The sequence below is a fragment of the Chiroxiphia lanceolata genome, chromosome 6 (assembly GCF_009829145.1).
Source record: "Chiroxiphia lanceolata isolate bChiLan1 chromosome 6, bChiLan1.pri, whole genome shotgun sequence".
Taxonomy (NCBI): Eukaryota; Metazoa; Chordata; class Aves; order Passeriformes; family Pipridae; genus Chiroxiphia; species Chiroxiphia lanceolata.
Window position 1 is genome coordinate 13,977,910 of NC_045642.1, and position 17,078 is coordinate 13,994,987.

General features: G+C 40.8%; 1 protein-coding gene across 1 annotated transcript; it reads left to right on the forward strand.

Annotated features, from left to right (window-relative positions):
- The first annotated feature begins 10,511 nt into the window (after nt 1-10,511).
- On the forward strand, nt 10,512-16,711 carry C6H11orf58 (chromosome 6 C11orf58 homolog). The gene is made up of 5 exons (XM_032691524.1): nt 10,512-10,647; nt 10,833-10,913; nt 12,149-12,209; nt 13,877-13,986; nt 15,177-16,711. The coding sequence occupies exons 1-5, from the start codon at nt 10,588-10,590 to the stop codon at nt 15,384-15,386; spliced, it is 522 nt and encodes a 173-aa protein (XP_032547415.1). The 5' UTR covers nt 10,512-10,587; the 3' UTR covers nt 15,387-16,711.
- The last annotated feature ends 367 nt before the right edge of the window (nt 16,712-17,078 follow it).

A 17,078-nucleotide genomic window follows, 5' to 3' on the forward strand; every position in this document is an offset into this window, starting at 1 on the left:
ACACGTTCTATTGCTCTCAGACCAGGATAAACCAACCATTAACTAATCAAAAGAATCATTATCCATGAAAGCTATGATGGCATTTTAACAGTTCTTAATCTATTAATAAGAAAGAATAATTTGCAAAATATATTCCCTCTTCTGTTTACACTCATAGCACCATTCTTAGCAGAAATTATATGTAGGCTCCCATGGTGTACAAACCCTATGAAAGCCATGAAAATTCACTAAGCTTCCTTACGTCCTGTGCCAAGACATTCAGCAGGAACTTTGGTTGTTGCCAAGAAACACGTGTGCCTCAGATACAGAAGCTCTGCATGTACCGGTATTTCAACATTCCTGGAGAGAAATGTGACCCCTTGATGCATACACTGGTTTGCTGGCATGCTCACATTCCTCCCCATCTGTCAGAGTGGCATGCTGCCTTCTCGCAAGGTGGGATGCCAGTTTTGGAGCACAGGTGCCAACCAAATATAGGTTCCGACTAATACTCTGCAAAATGTGGCAAATGACATTTCACCTGCAAGAGGACCATCCTACCTCTGACCCGTGCCAAATTAGGATTGCATGCTTCATTAGCAAAAGGGGTCATCAGCTGAAAATCATAGGCAGAACCAGAAATGCTGGCTTTCTGGACAACATCTCCTAGCTGAGAGTCTTCAACGCTGAGGTTTAATTTACAATATGCCAAATTTTCCTAACATTGCAGCCATACAGCCCTTTTGTGCAAGCTGCAGCAGACCATGGACAGAGATCTGTTGAATTCATACTCCCAGACTCATTTCTGACAAATTCCAAGATTCTTAAAAATGGCAAATGACTTAACAGTGGGGGAAAGGCATAAATAAAGATTTGTGTTACCTCTAAGGGAGTTTGCTGACACCACAAGGAAAACCACCTTCAGTATGACTGCGAAAAAACACAAACCAAAACTCATTATATAATTCTAAAATTCTTAAATTCTATAAAATATTTTATTATAAAGATTGATATACAATACAAAAATTCTGTTTTTATTCTCAGAATATACATACAAATGAAAGCCCACTACTCATGAACAGCCATTATACAAAAATCATTCAACATACAGTGACAACCCTGGATGATATTGAAACGGTATCTCAATATCCTCAGAATGAAGTATATTTTGAACTCTTTCGTTAATGAAAACATTCCACACTATATTAATCTAACAAGAAACAGTCAGCTGATCAATAAAGAGAATAACCACAAAGTAGTGTTGGTTTTGCTTCCAAATTAGTGCAGCCTACTTCATTTATAAATGTACAAAACAAAAATGAAGCATTGCTAGTCTGAAAAAATTATCTGCTTTCAGGAATCAATTTGCTATCTTTTCTTTGGTAATTTACTATGATTTCTGTAATTTATTTATCCCAGGATGCACCTGATGTATCATCAGCTTCAGGTGATTTTGTTAAACTGGCTATCCAGAAATGAGTCATATTCTGCATAATTCTGCGTTATTTGGGCTATTCAGAAGGTATGCCACTGTTATTCCCAGCTGACAAACATAAAGCCATTAATTCTTACAAACACAAAATTATAAGTCAATACATTGAATTCTGTAATTATAATTCAATACATTAAGATGCAAAGTCCTGCATCTGAGATGGAATGCAACAGCACAGGCTAGGGTCCAACTGGCTAGAAAGCCTATTTGCAAGAAAAAAACCTGGAGGTCCCTGTGGACAAGCTGATCATGAGCCAACAGTGTGCCCTGGCAGCAAAGGCAGCCAACAGCATCCCAGGCTGTTTTAACAGGAGCACTGCCGGCAGATTGAGGGACCTGGTAATTTCCCTCTTTCTGGCATTTGTGAGACTGCATCAGGAGCAGCCTCCAGCTCTGGTCTTCCCAGGACAAGACAGATACTGAAACAGTGGAGCAGGACAATTAGAAGGCTGCAGCATGAAATACAAGATATACAAGAAGTTGAGAGAGCTGGGTTTGCACAGTCTGGAGAATAGCAGTTGAAGGCAAGAGCTTATTGCTACCTGCAGCTACCAAAAAAGAGGGGGTAGGGAAGATGGAATAAGGCTCCTCACAGAGGTGCACAGAGACATGACAAGAGGCAATGCATACAAGCTGAACTATGTGAAATTCCAATTTAACATAAGGGAAAAAAATTACCTTGAGGGTGGTCAAACACTGGGCTAGATTGCCAAGAAACACTGTGGCATCAGCATCCTTGGATATAGTCCAACTTGACTGGAGATGGCCCTGTGCAACCTGCTCTAATTGGACCTGCACCGATCAAGAGGTAGGACTGGATTACTCCGGGCGGTCTTTTCCTATCTACATATTTCCATGACATACGTGCTGTGATTTTGTATGAAACACATACCAGTTTTAACAATGTCATATACAGGAACATTTGCAAGTATCACACTCGAGGCAATCATTAAACAATTTAGAGGCAGCATACATTTGCTTTTCTCATCTTTTCTTTCAAAGTCTTCGGTCTTTTGTACAGAACTTATGTCTAGTAAATTAACAGCATTAGACATGGCATTTATACTACACCTTCCCACTTTGGATTCCAAATGCTTTAGAAATAATGCATTACTTAACATAGAAAAAGGCACCTGTTTATGCCCCCAGCCAAACAAGTAAAGTGGCATAAAGTCAAATTTTCTTCCTGGCACACTGTGCCTGTATGTCACAACCACTGTCCTAATGTAAAGGAGATTGTCCTGCCTCTAGGCAGAATACCACAGTTCCATGACAGTCTCAGGCCTATCACAAATATCATCACATTAAGAAGACGTGATCTTTCATGCCTAGGTGAATTTATTTAAAATATATTATTTCAGACTATTAAAAATATCCTGATGCTTGGGCTACAAATTTCCATGCTCAAAGTCAAAATATAAAGAAATTGCTGTAGTATTGCACCTGCAACTGAATGCTATTTATTACAAGAGCATGAATACCAAAATGGTAAAGTCAACTTTAGTATAGACCAAGGGCACAGTAGGTTCTTTGTAACGCTGCCAGAAATTTATTGGTTATTAATATAGTGTAGAGCTTGAAAAGATCATTAGATTGATTTTAAAGACTTGATGTAAGAAGTAAGATGTTGGTGTTAAACAGGTAAAAGAGGGTAATGAATTTCCCTTTTACTTTTGTAAAAGGGTTTTGCAGTCACTCAAAGCCAATAGGCTGAGACTAAGGCACAATAAATAACCCACAGGTACAGAGACAAAGCAAATATGTATTTGCATGTCCTTTGTACAGTAGAGGTCTTCCAGTAGCTAAAATGAGCAAAAATCAGCATTGCCAAAGAGGTATGCTGCTTATGTTTTAAAGAACACAAGTCACCAGAACACATACAAACTGCCTGCAGTGGACCTGACTCATCTTCTTTAGGCTCATGTAAATAAGAGGGGCAATGAGTGATCACGTATTTAGAACATATACTGTCAGGACACAAATTAATGAAAATGTTTTTGCAGCAGGAAAAATCTTTCTGATGCAGTGGCAGCAGACAATATTGTGACATAGCTCTATCAGGGAGATGCAGATATTGTCAGGAAAGAAAAATCTTCTGCAGTCTTCAAAGTTTATTTGGACATTGGGTGCTCCACTGATGATGAAAGTGGAGGAGAAGCATTTCTTTTTAAAAAGGACATGGGAGCTATGCAGATATATCAGAGCTTTAGCACACCTATTTTTTTCACACCTTTAAAATATTTCTCTAAGCATTTTGGATAAAGAGAAACCAGTAGTATAAAGATATCTTGTGTTATTTCTCATTCCTTTCCACTGACCACTTCCACAAATGCTACTGGAGTCTCTAGGGAATAGTAACTACTACAATTATATTTGGAAGGAGGAGAACATATGAAGTTACAGTTTTTCTCATACCACTTATATTTCCTTCTACTTTCTATGTGTTCATGCAATAAAAGATGCAGAAGTGTTAGGAACAGGAATAGTTATATGGTGAGACAAATTCTGTTTACAGACAATTTTCAATGGACTTCAGAGACTTTGGCTTTCAGAGCACCACATGACTCAAAAAAGGACAATGTTAATTTTGTTCAACCTTTTAGAGCAGAGCATTACTCACTAAGGTATGCTATGGAGTGGTTTGTCTACACCATTTTCAAATTACCTGATGGGTTAAATTCCCTAAGAGAAACGGATAGAAATGTTAAAATTCTCTTTTTCTTATAGTATTCTGCTTTACTACAGATGGATGAAACAGTATACCAAAGGAAACAGAAGATACACCCAAGAAAGGAACTACAGTGTTTACACTCTAAACAAACAGAATTCATTTTGATAATACTGAAGTTTTTTTCTCATCCTTCAGACCCACAGCAGAATAATTGAATTTGGCAGATACTTTCTGTGAAATGTTGTGTCTTTATTGGTGCTTTTAAGTGCTAGCAAGCACAAAAGAAAAAGAAGGGGAAACAGTAGATATATAAAGCTATATCATTGCAATAAAAATGATTTTTACTCAGGTACAATATTCTAGCACTGTACCTTGTACAGTGGTAAATGAAGAGGCCTAGTCAGTTTAACATGATGTAAAATCTTAAGGAAGCAAAGTGCTGTATTTTCTTATCTTGGTGTAGCTGGTTCACATCAACTCCAAGTAAGAAAGATATCACTGGCCTTGACTGGCTACACTGATATAAAAACTACCTGGGACCAGTCTGCACTAGGACTGTACCTGAAGAAAGGTGTCTTAACACATCTTTTAGTATGTTAAAAAAATGGAGATTTTTAAAAAATATTTGTAGAAGCCTAATACACACAGGGGTACTAGAAACCTGCACAGTGCAAGGTTCAAGGACATAATCTCTCCATTCTTTGTTTTCTTCCTTTGTTAAACTGAGGCAACAATCCTTTTTTCTATGGTATTGAATAATGGCCTGTTCTGCTAGCCCAGAAATAAAAGTAAGTGAAGACAGTCTTTGTATTGATGTGCTGTCTGTCTTGTTTATGATAGAAACTATCCTGGTTTTAGATGGGAAGTGTTCTAAGAAAAGCTTTTACAACAGATTCGGAAATATAAAAGCCATTTCAGGATGAGGACCTCTCTATCCTTTATTTTGTTAGTCCTTGAAAGGGCTTTTTAAATGTTAACAGCTACGACTGCCTTCCCCCAAATGATGGCCCCTTCTCTGTTGACATCTCTTTGTTTGCTCTTAGCTTGTCTCTCCTTCTTCCAAACCCCTTAAAACAAAACTTAGCCAAGAACTTGGAATTGAACTTTTGGCAGATATTGTGCCACTAAAACACACCGAATAAGTACGTCGCACAAGTGAGATTTCAGTAAAAGAGTTTCTTTTCTCACTTCCAATGATATACAGAATATTTTCCACTCTTCTCTGTGGCAACCTCTATATATTGCAGTGACAACCACTACGCAAAGCTGCTCAGAAAACAGAAAGCATTTTCAGCTTAAAATATGCTAAAAGAGATGAAAGTTTTGAAATGCTAGGGTAATGTCCTGTTTCTATTAAATATGAAATAAAGCTTTCTGCCTAGAACAAATTTAATTTAAACTCTGCACTTAAAGTAGGTGTATGTGTACATACATACTTTTTATTATTATTTCAAGCTAAAAAGAAATCATTAGTTTCCTTGTTAAGCTTTCCTACAGACAGATACTGGCAGTATTCCCTGTCTCACAGTGATAGCTACTTCGAGTAGGAGAAGTTCATTAGTAACAATTAAACATTCTACAGCACTTGAGAAGAGGTTGATCCTATTTTATATGCCAATGTCAGTGAGCACATAATAAATTACAGTAGTCCAATTACTCTATAGCTAATATTTAGCACTTCTACATTGCTTTGAACACACTCTGCAACTGTTAATTAATTCTTAATGCTGGCATGTAGATATATTACCCTAATTTCACAGATAAAGCAGAAAGGTGAGATAATTTGCCAAAAGCCACTTAAGGTCTTGGGTGGAACCAGGACTAAATGGGGGAAGATTCAACTCTGTATCCATGGCTTCCAAGCCAGGACTGGTCACTCTGGGATAGTTTTATCACTGTAGCTTAGTCAATCACTGCAGGGTAAAGACACTCTAATCACATTACACTGTGAAAAATTCTTTTGGCTGTCAGACCTGGTTCTACTTTAATCTACCTTACATCACTCTACAGAGAAAGCTTAAAAAAAATATTTTAAAAATTATGAAGATTTTACATCAGGTTCTTCAAACATGAAACTGCTGCTGCAATATCTAGTTAAACCTCAGCTTTCCCATCCCCAGCTTTCCTAAGCTGTTGTCTGCCTGAAAGTTTTTATAATGTAAACTGCTGAGCTTCAAAACTTGGGATTGGACTGAGGTGGGAAATCTTCATTCAAGTGGCTCTTCTGGTATTTCCTGTAAGAGAGCTGGTGTGCACCCACCCTTCACCCCCAAAGATGGTTCCCATCCACAGACTGGAGCTCAGCAGAGAAGCAGAAATACATTGAAAAGCCTAAAACAGAGTATAATTATTCACTAATAATTTTGTTACCTTACTTGTTATTTCACCTCATCTCACTCTCATCTTATTGCTTCTGCTAATGTTCAACAAGAAACCTCAACGTTCCTCCCCATTGTGCTTTCGCTACATTGATAGTTATTTACTTGAGGTCTGATTTCTGCATCATAACCAGTTTCTGCTTCATGACAAAATCTCACCTGCTGTGAATTGAATATTAACTTCAGGACAGTCTCTTCAAACATTTCAAAGAAACGTGGAAAGCTCACAGAAATATTGCCCAGGACCCTTACCTATGGTTTTGTTTGTATTCTAAAACAGTCTCAGAGGCTGGAGGACACAGGTTTCTTCTTAGAAACACAATCTGTTTTGTTCTCCTGTAAATCACTGCATTTCTCAGTTGCTCAAAAGAACACAGCAAATGTAACATTGGATCTCAGCATGACAGGATTTTCAGAACTCCTTTCTTATCATTTACTAGTGTTACCGGAATTACATAAACCTCATGAGTCACACATCCTCAGAATTATCTGTAATATCTCCAAAAAGATAAGTGAAACCTTTACAGTGTGCTACTAAGAGAATCTACATTTTTGTTAGCAGTCAGGTCTCTCAATTTTTAAGTAGATAGCTTCCATTTAATGTTGAGGATGTATTTGTTTAGTAAGGTAGCTCTTGTCTGCAAAAACAGAGCATTTTAAGCAAGTGAGCAAAAAACTAAGGGGAAAAAAATTTGTAAAAGCATCTCACTGAAATATCAGCAGCACATTATTATTCAAAATGTAAACAAAAACAAAATTACCAAACCATTAGTCAGACATATAAACATTAGTTCATTTCAGTTGTCCTCAAAAAGACTGGAATTTAACGGTAAGCCACAACTAAGACACAATTATAATAGCTGATTTAGAGTTTAATAGTCTTATTTTCTTCTACTTTTTTTTCCCCCCAAGACAAACCATCTCTGTTTGTTCCATAAAAGAAATGTGGTCAAAAAGTTAAAATTTCACATTTGTTTTTATTAAGGGACAGGTCTTTAGGCATAATAGTGAAGAAATCCTAATAACATATTAATTTTAAAAAAAGAAAGGTACAATCTCACTGGTATTAGATTATTGCAATTCCTATTAAGTTAACAGACTAAAAATGCCTCTAGATACCACTAAAAAATCAAGTTTTTTAATTTACAATGTCATTTTCTCTTTTTTTTTTCAAATTTTACTCCTCTTGTTAGAAATTATTTTTAAATAATGAAATTTAAACGAATTCATCCATTATTACAGTCTCTGTATAATAGTCTGTAAATTTAAATACATGAAATGAGGTTAAAATTGTAAATACATGATTATCTCAGATTAATTCTCCCTTCTGCTCTTTGTCATTGTCAAACAATAACCATAGAAGCTGTTGAAAACAAATGTAACAACTGTGCCTTTCTCTTTGGTTTTGCACACTTGAGCAGTGCAATATATGTAAACAGGAAATAAAACATCACTATCCTGGTGCTATTCTGTATGAATAATAGCTGAAAATAATTATATTTTACATATCACATCATATCATATAATATCATTAGTTTGGGTTGGAATGGACCTCAAAGATCACCTTGTTACAAAGCCTCAGCCATGGGCAGGGACACCTTTCACTATCCCAGGTTGCTCCAAGTCCCACCCAGCCTGGCCTTGAACACTTCCAGGGATGGGGCATCCACAGCTTCTCTGGGCAACCTGTTGCAGTGTCTCACCACTCTCACAGTAAGGAATGTCTTCCTAACATCCAATCTAAACCTGCCTGTTTTGAGTTTAAGGCCATTCCCCCTTGTCCTTTCACTACATGCCCGTGTAAAAAGTCCCTCTCCAGCTTTCCTGTAGACCCCTTTTAGGTACTGGAAGGCTCTCTAAGGTCTCCCTAGAGCCTTCTCTTCTCCAGGCTGAACAGCCCAAACTCTCTCAGCCTGTCTTTATAGGAGAGGTACTTCAGTCCTCTGATCATCTTCACGGCCCTCCTCTGCACTCACTCCAACACATCCACAGGTCTCCCTGCTGGGGGTCCCAGAGCTGGAAGCACTCCAGGTGGGGTCTCAGGGAAACAGAGTAGAGGGGCAGAATCACCTCCCCAGACCTGTTGGACAGGCTGCTTTTGCTGCAGCCCAGGTTGTGGTTGGCTTTCTGGGCTGCAAGTGCACATTGCCAGTGACTATAAAGATTTCCTTCCACCAACACTCCCAAGTCCTTCTCCTCAGGGCTGCTCTCAATCCCTTCTCTGCCCAGCCTGTATTTGTGCTTGGGATTGCCCCAGCTCAGGTGCCAAGTCTCCCTTGCAGATGTTTATAACTGGCATCAGCAGGCATTGTCCTTCCTTCCCTCTAACCTTTAAAATCCAAAAATTTCCTTGACAGAACACGGAGCTAGACAGGCGGGCAGATAGATTTATTGGCTCAAATCCAAAACATTGAACAGTTGCAGTGAAAAAAACCCCCCACAGTAAAAATAAGAATAAAAACTTGTGATTAGAGTAAAATAAGCCAAACAAACCACTAAATATAAGTAGTTGAAAATAAATGCAGCTTAGACCACTGAAAGTTAGAAGTTCAGATTCAAACCAACTGTTGAGAAGAACTGAAAATTTGGGACGTATTCTGACCATCTGTACTGCGTGTGCAAAGCACACAAAACTGAGGGAACAAGCACATGCAATTTATGGGTACTGCTGGAGATGAAAAGTCCATGGCTGAAGTGACTGCCTTTATGCACATGGACAACATGCACACAGACCACAAACCACTTAAAAAAGATCTAATTAAGCAGTGACTTTAGCTTTTTAACACAAGAAATTTGCAATCATTTGTTTTGAATCACTTGTTAAGGAGGTTACAATAAGAATGCATACTCTCATGTGTGCTCAGACCTGTTTTTATCCCCGGTAGTTTATCTAATTTTTATTTCAAAAATCTTTAAGCAACCAACTTTAAGGTTAAAGTAGCCAGGTTTAAGCTGTGGTATGAATTGGCACGCACTGTTCGCACATTTCAGCACATGCACCGTGACCTCCTGGCATTAGCTGGATGACTACAGCTTTATCATGGGGACAAAGTCACCGTGTAACTTAAACAGAAGGGATTTTCTTAAGGTTAGAAAACCTAAAGATGGTACTGTGCATTTTCAGAGACAATAAAGCTAAGCAAAACCTCCAGAATACTAACATTCAATGGCAACCCATTCAAACTGAGCTAGTCCCAAAGCAGACATACGTGAGAAAATACAAATTTTACAGAATTGTTAGGGTTGGAAGGGACCTCTGGAGATCATCTATCCAACCCCCTTGCCAAGGCAGGGTCACCTGGAGTAGGTTACACAGGAATGTACCCAGGTGAGTTTTCAACATCTCCAGGGAGACATTCCCATTCTATTCCATTCCATCCACGATCTCCCTAGGCAGCCTGTTCCAGTGCTCTGCCACCCTCAATGTGAAGAAGCTCTTCCTCATGTTGAGGTTGTAACTTCTCGTGTTATAGTTTATGGCCATTGCTCCTCGTCCTGTCGCTGGGCACTACTGAGGAGAGTCTGGCACCCACCTTTGAGACATTTATACGCATTAACAAATGTGGGGGCAGTAGGGGAATTTGCGCATTGAGCACGGCACAGGTGTGCGGGCGACGGGACCGCAGGAAAGGCAGCGGCGGCAAACGGCCCAAGGAACGGAGGGGTTAAGTGGGAAACACCCCGAGCTCCACGCAGAGGGCTCCACTCCGGGCACACGCTGCCGCTCTCCACACGGGGGGACAGGGCCGGGGGCGGCGGAGAGCTGGCCCCCGAGCGAGCCGACCATCCGCGCACACCACACCACCACCACCCCATCTCCCCGCGCCGGGGTGTGCGGGAAGTGCCGGGCACTGTCCCCGCCCCGCCCGTCACTGGGCGGGCCCCGCGCCGCGGGGCGCTCTGGGCCGCGCAGTCCCTGCGCAGTCCCCGCCCGCCCGCGCTCCCGCCGCCGCCGCCGCCACCGAACTACCGATCCCAGCGGCCCCCGGGCCCTGACCCGGCCCCGCCCCCGAGGGAGCGGCTCCGGCAGGAAGGCGGCAGCGGGGCCCCGTCACTGAGCCGCCACCATGAGCTCGGCCAGGGAGTCCCAGAGCCACCACGGCCTGAAGCGAGCGGCCTCCCCCGATGTAACCGGGCGCGGGGCGGCGGCGCGGCGGGAGGGAGGAGGCGGTGCGGGAGGAGGCGGCGGGGCCGCGGCGCGGCGGCGGAGCCCCCGGCGGGACGCGGGGAGGCCGCGGGCGCCCGGGCGGGCCCGCGGCGGGGCGGAGGGGCCGCTCGGGCGGGCGGGCGCAGTGAGCGTGTGCTCCCGCAGGGCTCCAGCAGCTGGGAGGCGGCGGATCTGGGCAACGAGGAGCGCAAGCAGAAGTTCCTGCGGCTGATGGGCGCCGGGAAGGTGAGGCCGCCCCGTCCCCATCTGCCCTCATCCCCTCCCCGCGGGCAACACGGGGCCGGGCGGGGGGAGCCCCCGGGCCCTACGCGGGGCTCTGTGTGCGATGGACCCTGGGGGAAACCACAACAATCAGAAGCGACGGGGCTTTGGGGTTCTCCTTCCGGGAGGGTTTGGGTTGTGTCATCACTACACAAAACGTCGCTCTGAAGTTGTCGAGTCCCTGGGCTTCGGCTTCGTCCCCGCCCCATGCCTTGATGCTTTCAGAGCAGCTCGTAAAATAATCTGTGAACGCGCCTGAGAGATTCCTTGTTACAAACTAACAAACCTACGTATTAGCTCTGTAAAATTCTCTTGCACTGGAAAAAAACTTAAAAAAAAAAAAGGTTGCTGATAGACTAAACCAGTAAAGCAGTAAACCTACTTAATCCATCCAGGAAATATTTTTAAAGAAAAAATGCTCTAAAATTATATTTCGGTTATGCTTGCTGCAAAAAATATTGCAAACCCCATAAAATATAATAATGCTTTGTTCATGTATAAGATGTTGGTTTGGTATTGCTATTTTACTTACCCCAAGACAAATATTTTCACTTGCATTAGCTTATTTTGCTCGAATACAGTAATTTTGTAAGCTAAAATATTTTACTGTATTAAAGAGGTGAAAGTTAATACTTCCTAATGGATAGGGATACAATGCCCTATTAAAGCATCCCACTACCACTGATCTTAATGTCTGCTTGGATACTTAATGCTGCTTGCTGTGTAATGCCAGTTCTTGCCTGTTGGGACACACTTGCTAATGAGCAATTACAGAGCCAATAAATTAATGAGCACTGTAAAGTTCTTACCTGATTCTGTGACCAGTCTGAAAGTGGGATGCACAGCCTGAACTATTGCAGAGTGCCAGAGAAAGGGAAGATTGTCAGAACCTACATATGCATTTGTCCAGCATCATGTAGTATTGTTTTCATGGCAACAAGCAGGATAAAACAGAACCAGCTTTGGGGTCTGGGAAGAGCAAAGAGTGTCTAGTTGTTGGGGTTTCTTTTTCAGAAAATTCAGCAAAACAAAGATGAAACGAGTTCACCAAGAGGCAGCAGCTGTTAGCTAGTAAAACTTACAGTCCTATGGTTGGTTGTCAGGGTTTGACAGCAAACCTTTTCCATTCGAGATTCCAGGGTGCTGGCAAAACTGTCAGTGCACCCTAAAGCTCCAAAACAAACTGCCTTTTCTTTTAGAAAGAACATACTGGCCGCCTTGTTATCGGAGACCACAGATCAACCTCTCACTTCAGGACAGGTCAGTTTATCCAACAGCTGATATACAGTTGGAAATCTAACCTTTATTTAGGAACATGCCAGTACTTTGTGTAGATATTGCAGGGAGGAATTTCAGGTTTCATGGCTGCAGCTGAAGACGGGTCAGGCTGTGGAGTTGTTCCTAATTTTTTGTTAGATTATTGACAAGCAGTTTCTTTGACTGCACTTGCCTTCTGAAGTCCAGGTTCAGCCCAGTAGTCAAGATGGTCAAGTACACTTGTGTACAAAAGCCCTGGCAATCAGGGCCTGTAGGTCCTCAGTGTTATTTTGCTGTCAAAATAAGTTCAGTGTTACACTTCCTTGCTGCCAGGTATGGATATCCAAACCTTGAAATTGTTGTGCATGGAAAAGAACAGGGTTGATTTCTACCTCACCTGGTTACCTATTGCTTCTGCCCTAAAGCAGTGAGGCAGAAGCTGAAAAGATCCGTAGGGTCATCTTGGCAATCAGCAGTAATTGCATGTCATGTATGACCGTGGTACCCTCTTATCATGGTAGTAAGTCAAAGTACATTGCACCAAGGTGGGTTGGACTGCACTGCCTGAGAGAAGCTTTGATAAAGCTGTGTAGAATAGCAGCTCTCACTGTTCCAGAAAACTTGCCATGATACACTCCACTGATAATTTTTCAGTTGATGAAAAATTATGTACGGACCAAAAGAAGCCTGAGGATTGGTTCCAGGTTCTGCTGTTAGCCTGCAGAGTGACTGAGAATCACTTCCTCATACCTGAATTTCCTAGAAAGGAGATGATGCTTCTCCTAAGGAGTCATAAAGAGTCAGTGCTGCTTTGTTATTAACAAAAGGTTAAAATGCTGGTTTTTTCACCAAAAAAAAAAGGACATCTATTTTCTTAACACTGCTTTGTCCAACATACAGTATTGCCCTTTTACAACAACACACAGCTCTAACTTCCAAATGAGGAAATGTGAATTTGCAATACAGCCTTTCAGCTTCACAGAGATAGAAATTAAAAACTAGTGTTGTAGGCCTGTTGGGGACATTTAGAGATTCCTACCTTTTAAAAGAACAGAGGAGTCTTAACCATTGTAGACCACGTTTCCCCAGTGAAAATGATTATTTATTTACTTATTTAAACAAGTAAGTAAAGAGCATGTAGAAGTAGCTTGTGAAAATTAGTGTTTCTGCTAATTCCTAAATATGGAAAAATGCAGAGCTGTAGTAAATGCAGCTGGTATTTCAGGATGCATGAAACAGTTTCAGATACAGCTCTACAAACAAGAGTGGTAGTATTGTCCTGAGTTCTGATGCTATATATGCATCATGATATAATCACAGTAATCCTGTGGTATGTAGTAAAGGTCAAAAACTTTCTCCTTGCTGTGACATGTTACAGTATTGGCAGGAAGCACAAAGAATTCATGCTGAGTTAGGTTGTTTAGTGGGATGTAACACTGTGTGTAGTACAACTGAACACATCAGGTCTTAGGAACTTTTTATCAAAGCAGTTCTGCTTGCACACGATACAATTGCTTATAAATGTGATGGTTTGTATGCAGTAATAAACTGCTGGATTCAGTGTAAGATGGTTAAATTTAAACTTTTTGACTTCGTAAATGCGACTTCATGTAATTTGATGTCTTTGTTAATTTGAATGAACCATAACCAAAGTACCCTGGACAATGCAGGGGAAGAAGACAAGAAAATGAATGAAGAATTGGAGTCCCAGTACCAACAAAGCATGGACAGCACGATGTCTGGGCGGAACCGGCGCCACTGCGGACTTGGTTTCAGTGAGGTACTGAGTTTATTTCCATAATGATTTGGCTTTCACTTCACTAAGATTGGTTTAAAAATCCAGTCACCACAACTAGCGGCAAACTTCCACAGTTTGGGTTAAAAGACAAACTTATTGCAGGCACTTGACTTTTGTTCATGTACAGTGTGGTGGCCATTTAGATGCCCAGAAGGGATCGATGCTTCTTGTTGTTCTGATAAGAGGTAGGATATGCTTAATGCTCTATAGTAGTCAAGACTGATTAGGGCAGAAAGTGACAACAGGGTGTTGCCAAGGAATAATACATAAGTAGGCAGAATAACCATCTGTCTTGTTGCTGAAAGCTAACTAATGTCAGCTTCTTGTTGTAGGGAGGCACAAACCTCTCTGTGGTCCTGAAAAGTAAAGGGTCAGACTTGCTGTACAAAATCCTGCAGTGAGTTGACACCTGCCTAGTCTTGTACTCACAAGAAATTACATAGGAAAGAGCTGGAAGAGTAGTGTGACAAAAACCAAGAGAATCAGGTTATTAGGAACATGGCTCCATCTGCCAACTGAAAGGCGCAATAATTAAATTTTTGCTAACTCTTAGCACCAATAATTACATAAAAACATAGCTGATGTTGTCAGAGTGAGTAAAACCACATGTGCAGTGCTGGGAATTCTTAATGTTACAGCCAGGAAGGCTTTGCTCTTTAGGACCACGAACAAAATGCCCTTTGGGATTGTTCCAGTTAGCAGTATCATTGGATCACTTCAGCGTTCCTCATGTTGCACTTTGCTAAACTTACTTTGAAAGATCAGTCACAAATGTGAATTCTTGATGGGCTGGCTGTTAGTTCCACTGTGTCACATTCCGTGACAAGTATTCCAGTGTCAACTACTGTGTGGACCAAAGTGCAGAATTACTGAACTGATGTGATCTGAAACCTTTCAGACTCGCTGAATGGTGTCTTTAGGATTTCTGCTGAAATTAAATAAACCAGTGACTGATTTACAGATGTCACGATTGGCATGGGTAACCACCTCAGGGGAGTTGCTCTCTTGTCTAAAATTCTGTGTATTACAGGCCACTGTTTAGCAACAAAGCCCATTTTAGTGGCAAAATGAAAGGAGCTGTTAAGCAAAACATTCTCACTGGGAAATCTTAAATGCTGCAATGGAGTTACCAGGAAATCAAGTTATATCTGTCTCATAATCTGAACTTGTAGTTTCAGGAAGATGAAGAACAAGAAGAGGCAGCTGGACACTCCTCTGATGAGAGTTCAGAGGACTCTGAAAGTGGCTCTGATTCAGAGCAAGAGGAGTCTGCAGAGGAGCTACAACCTGCTGAAAAACATGAGGAAGCTGAGGTTCCAGAAAACAAAAAAGAAGCAAAAAGCAACTATAAAATGATGTTTGTGAAAGCCAGTGGTTCATAACTGCAGATGTAACAGCTTTGTATTTAAAGTACAGTAAGCCTTATTGTTACAGTGCAAAGTGGAGGACTGCTACAGCACAAATCTTTGTATTTTGATTTTAAAAAGACCCCGTTAGATGACAAAAAGTAGTATTTGCTTTCTGTTGCCATGGATAACATTTTTATGGGCACAGTGATATTACTGGGTTTTTTAAAGTGTATGAAATCCTGGACGGAGAAATAAATTTGTTCTGCCCAATCTCTACAATGTTATCTAAACTATCCCTTCCCTTATTCCATGCCAGATAAGGAAGCTTCATGTTAGTGGTTTATTCAGTTAGTACCCCAGTCTTGAATTTTTAACTATTAAGATTACATGTGAATTACGTGATGTTGCATTAGTTGTAAAATACCAATATCAGCATTATTCTGTGATGTACTAGAGCTTTAAACAATGATTTTGTCTATAGATGCTAGTGTTGGCAGGGCTGAGAGGAGAAATCGCTCACTTTTGTGATAGTATTAATCACTGTATCCATCTGAAGTCCTACAGCAGTTGCATGGAGAAGATGTTTTAGAAAAACATAATACAACAGAAGGCTCTAATTGCTTCTTTGGCTTTCTAATGAGGGGAATAAGCTGTAGTTTTTTCTACCTTTCAGTAGAAAAGAGTGATTTTTGAATTACTGGTTCCTGGTTATAGCACTGAGCTGTTATTAAAAATAACTCCTCCCGAAGAAAAGTTTACTTTGAAAGAGAAAGTATACTTTGATAATGAAAAGGATATACAAATCATTTAGCTTTTTTAAAATATAGAATAAAGAGTTAAGTACTTGAGCCCTTCTTCCTTTTCTTCCTGTACATGCATCACTTGAAGGTCTGAGTCAATTATCACAAGGTGGTACCTCTCAAGTCAACTGATATGCTTAGAGAGCCAATAACTCCTTCCAGCAAGAATTAAACACATCCATTCCTCTGCAAATTCATTGCATTCAAGTAATGAATAAAATATCAGAGCTTTTTAGACTTTGTTTCCTCTTAGTACATTAGATCACCTGCCTCTCCTTGCTGGGAGAACAGGACATCTGATCTGTACCTCTAGTACAGCCACGTTCTGCCACAGCAGTGTTTCAAGAAACACTCCGGATGCTCGTGGAGAATTCCATTCCTGTGTACAATTTCTGACATGCAGACAACATTTTCCAGCCAGTCGGCTGGCAGGAAAGCAGTAGTTTGTACTATCATTGCATAGTTATTGAATGTAAACATTGCAGCATCAGTTATTGGGGGAGGACTTGGAATAAGTTACATTATGAAAAAGAATAAAAGTAATATTGTAAATAAAAACTGAGTGTAGATTTTGATTGATGTGTTTTACTATACTTGCATTTAGTACAAATTTTTTTAGTCATTCAGTTGGAAGAACAATGTTATGACAAATGGTCAGTCATTTGTACTTGACTGATACGGATATTTTGTTTTCCCAATACTGCAAGCTGCTAATACATAGAGAAAAAAAATCGGGTTGCATTGTGAACAGAGAAAACGTCACCATGACTTAGGAAAGCTGTTCTGTCTCCAGGAAAGAGAACAAGGCCCTCCCCAAGAGATCAACTGATTACTTTCCTAAATAAAAACATGCCAGGTTTTTCCTATTTAGACACTGGAGCTACACTTGAACCAGCATTTCACTATTAAATTCTTTCAGCTGTGG